At 43.6% G+C, this 4,278-nt stretch overlaps 1 protein-coding gene across 1 annotated transcript; it reads right to left on the bottom strand.

The window, feature by feature from the left end:
- Nucleotides 1-831: 831 nt before the first annotated feature.
- On the bottom strand, nucleotides 832-3,953 carry RARRES1 (retinoic acid receptor responder (tazarotene induced) 1; the record flags this gene model as incomplete). Its single annotated transcript, XM_009704982.1, has 5 exons — nucleotides 832-990; nucleotides 1,085-1,147; nucleotides 2,002-2,138; nucleotides 2,816-2,990; nucleotides 3,891-3,953. Coding segments are annotated over 5 exons (597 nt in total), but the record flags the coding sequence as incomplete, so codon positions are not given.
- Between the last annotated feature and the right edge of the window lie 325 nt (nucleotides 3,954-4,278).

Below are 4,278 nucleotides of genomic sequence, written 5' to 3'. Positions count from 1 at the left end.
TCTGCTTTCGTTGGAGGTAATGGCAAGAACTGCAAATGGACAAAGACGACATCCTCGGTTCTTGCCTGACAAACACTGCCGTGCAGTGTTCTGCACTGGTGACCGATGTGGGGAGGCAACAAAACCTGTTTTCCTTATATCGATATTGTCTGACTTGCCTTCACCAATACGAGAGAAGAAACTTTCTTTTTATGTCGGCTCACACTGCGGGGCACAGCGGTGTGGCAGCGGGAATGGGACCACGCGGATGCTGGGTCCTGGCTCCTGCAGGGCCCTGTGGGGAGACGTGACCCTGCCTGCGCTCATCCACTTCCTTTTCCAGGCCAGACGCTGGGAGGAGGTGGAAAGTTGGGGTCAAATAGCAGCATTGTGAAAGAAAACCCAACCTCGACCCTGTGTCATGGGATTTTTTTTTATTGGAGATGCGAGTTAAAAATCAGCATGTCTCTATCCCAAAAAATGAAAGAAAAAAAAAAAATTAGTAGACAAATATTTCATAGTGACAGACGAATGCTTTTCTCAAGATTTTTATCCAAATATATTAACTTTGTTTACAAACTATGTTACTCTAAGTAACAGTACATTAGTGACATAAAATCAACTTGTGTATGTTTATCTGTGTATATATGTAGTAGCAAAGGTTTTAGGTAGAACTCTAGAACATGAGTCTTGCAGTTTAAGAAATTACAGGAATTAATTTTGGAACAAAACAGACTAGTGAAAGCATTCAAATTCACTGTTCGACTTGTATAGAAAAATTATCACAACTCCAAGTCCATTAACGCAAGGATTTTCTGATTTAATACATACACATAAAGCTGACAATCCCTTTTAAAAATTTGCTCCCCTTTCATGTAAAATCCCAGCAGCTGATCCAGATTCCATTCCAGATCCGTCTTCGAGCCCCTGATTCTCCGAAGCACAGAAGTATTTCACTTTCATAGGGTGACCAGGAAGCCAAGTGAGGCGCATGTGACAAGGAATAATTTCCTGGAGAACAGATTTAAAAAATACACATCGTTTATGATGCTTCTACTGTTCCTCTGTTGACGAAAGGAGATATTATAGGCATACGCTTTTTTACCTGTGTTGGAATTTCATGGAGTAGGACAGTGTAGTCAAACTCAATAAAATCATCTTTCCTCATCTGGGCATGTATCAAAAAGAAAAAAAAATTATCAAGAACACAAGTTATATTGTTGAAAGTGAGAGTCTACTCTGATCTGTGTGTGACAGCATTTAGCTTGCTTAGGGAGCGAGATGAATAGGGGGTGAGATGGCTGTGGTCGTTGGCTGGAGCGAGACGGGTTTTGTGTGGGGAGAGACGGGGAATTAGGAGCCCTTCCTGCAGAAAAGCTTTGAAGGCGCTAACTGCAGTGTGGCTCTGTGGTCCGATTGTTCTCTGACCTGAAACTCGGCTGCCTCAGGTGCTAATTAATTGAGTTTAATCCTCAAAGAAATTTGAGAATCTTACCTGACTATTAATCTGTGCTTCAGAGAAGTCTCATGCTGAATAACTAGGGAGTGAAAACCAAACACTGACTAATGATTGCAGGCGACTAAGGGAATTAAGGCTTTGGGAACTCCGACTTGATACAGCGCAGGTGTAAGATCCGCTTCCCAGAGAGCGTACTTCAGGTGCTAGACTGGTGCTACCTCTGAGCTTGGCCAGGAGGGAGTACTAGGAGCGACTTGGTATGGGGCTGATGAACTGCAGGACCATATGTTCAAATCTCCTGATTAAACCCACAGAAGCCAACAGATCCACTCATGCAAACAAGGAAAACCAAATTTTGTCCAAATGAGTAAAATTTTTCCACCAAAACCTGGACAAAATACTTGTCCGGAGGCGGAGATACTTGTGTGGAGAAGCCACGGGGATTTGGGGAGAATCGCACCCATCACAGAGAGCGTGAGCTGTTGACGGCTCTTTTATTCTCTGCTGCTTGGTAGGCTCTGTTAGCTTCTGTAACGCAGAGGTGCAATTTCCACTTCGCTTACCCACTGCTTCACAGACTTGACTTGTGCCATGAAGTAGCCCAGGTTCTCTGTTGACTTTTCCCACATGATGTAACTGCTGCCGGCAACAGCCAAAGTCCATGCCGGCTCCAGGGCAGGTTCAATATTGCCGTAGCTGTCTGCAAGGGAGGGAGAGAGTAATGCAGAAATGATTAATTCTGGCTGTTCAACAGAAAAATGATAAACCAGAGAGCACTTTTGCTTGGCCTAGCACTCTTCATGGGAAGTGACTCTTCCCTCTGAGGTGTTACGCTCTTGAACAGGGAGGAGAATGATGCTAAACCTGCAGTCCCGGTAAAAGTACGAGAGCGTGACAGAACTGGAATGGCCAAGAGATGCTATTCACAGGGCCCCACGAGGAGGTGAGAAACCCAATATCCCCGATAATGGAGGTCCTTACCTAGCCGGGAGGAAAAGAGGGACTGGAGTTTTTTCCAGAGTGGAAAAATTCTATTAGTCATCCCTGGTGAATTTCCAGCCACAGCTGGGGCAGGTGTGTGGGTTGAGGCAGTTGGTGTTACTTGAGGACATTTTGCATTTACTTGAATAGAAAATGGCACAGGCTTGCTTTTAAATCCAGAACATCTTCACAGCGTTGTGTTGACTACCACTGTTGCTAAACGCAGTGTTTTTTTCGCCCCAAGAATCACTGGCAAGGTGGAATTGTTTTGATAGTTAGCTCTACGGTTTTAGGGTGCTACTGTAAAGATATGCGTTTCCTTTTGAAATGCATGTACATTTGCTTGTGTTCTTAAAATGCTCTTTAAGATAAAATGAAATATTCAGAGGAATATACCTGGAATATTGTTTCCAATTATTGGTTTGGTTTGGCGCCTAATTTTTTGGTAAAGTCTGTTGTCCTCTTCTTGGATTTGCTTCTGGTCTTTGGTACGCGTGCACTTGATATTGACAACAGGCGGAGACTTTGTCTTGGAATACAACACTGTAGCAAGGCAGCTCCCAGCATTTTCCTGTAAAGGTAGAATTTAAAACTCTTATCTTTAATCAAGATTTTTTTTTACCAGCGACACATTCTTGAAAAAGAATGTGACGTATATATGTAGAGTACATACATGTCTTCGTGAGACGCTTTGTATGAAGCTGTACAGGGGTCAAGAAAGTCTTTGGAAGGAAATAATTTTTTTTTCTAGAAAAATAAATAGGTTAAAACCACAAGGCTAAAGCGATTTAACAGACGTTTTTAACTAAAGTGTAGCAGAAGTGCACTAAGTCATCTTGGAAATATGTTTGAGAGTTCTCAAGCAGTAACATTAATTGGTAACAGGGACTTTCATTGTATGATACTTCAGCCTTGAAACAAAAATAATCTAATGCTTCATATTAAATTCTGAACGTAATCTGAATTTCATAAAATGTGTGTGTAATAGAAAAGCAGATGCTTACAGTAAATTTGCTAATGACAGCTGTGACAGAATGAATGGGGGGGGGTGTATAATTAAAAAGAACCCACAGCTGTCAGCTCTTTATTCTCATTTTGGTGTGTGGACACAGCAGGAGCTACGATGGGATAACGAGGACCACGGTGTGACACTGGGTTTGGACCATCGCAAAGTTTCACTCAGGCACTTGGTTGCCTGATGTGACTTGCAAGGAGGCAATCCCTTCAGGCCTGGAGCAAAGCGGGTAGCTACAGTGCTCTGCGCACTGGGACCCCGGCGGTGGCAGAGATACTGGGGTGATCCGAAGAGCAAACCATGCTCTGTGCTGGACAGGCAAGTCGAAGCAGAAAGGTAAGTCTTTCCGTTGTGAAAGATCCGGCTATGACAGCACTTAAATATAACCCGTTTTGCAGATGTTGAAGTTCATTTTATGCACACTGTTGGAAGAAACGTGGAGGACCATAAACTCACCCCGCTTTCGTAGTCTTCGGTAGTGAACTGCAGGTAATACTTGTGACCAGAGTTGGGGATGCTCTGGAAGAGAGAAGGATTCAGCCGTCAGTGTAACTATCGCCTTACGCACTGTACCTTGCTGAGGGGTTGCCGTGAGCACTGAGGAGGGAAAACGAGGGTGCCATGGCTGCCTCGTAGCCTTGTGGCATCAGGGAATCAGTCCGATGAGATGCGCTGAGATGATCCTAGCAGCAAACACAAAGGGTCTTAACATCAACAGTAAATAGCCCTTATATTAAGGGGTGTTTTAAAGCCTTTCCTCACAGAGGGGTGCAAGAAGAAAAGTGCAGCTCAAAGTCCTTCACAGGGCAGATTGATACTGAGTAACTTTAAAAACAATAAAATT

This window comes from Cariama cristata, unplaced genomic scaffold (genome assembly GCF_000690535.1).
Source record: "Cariama cristata isolate BGI_N322 unplaced genomic scaffold, ASM69053v1 scaffold34937, whole genome shotgun sequence".
Lineage (NCBI taxonomy): Eukaryota > Metazoa > Chordata > Aves > Cariamiformes > Cariamidae > Cariama > Cariama cristata.
Note: the sequence above shows the minus strand (reverse complement) of the source record. Positions and strands in the feature narration are given on the sequence as shown.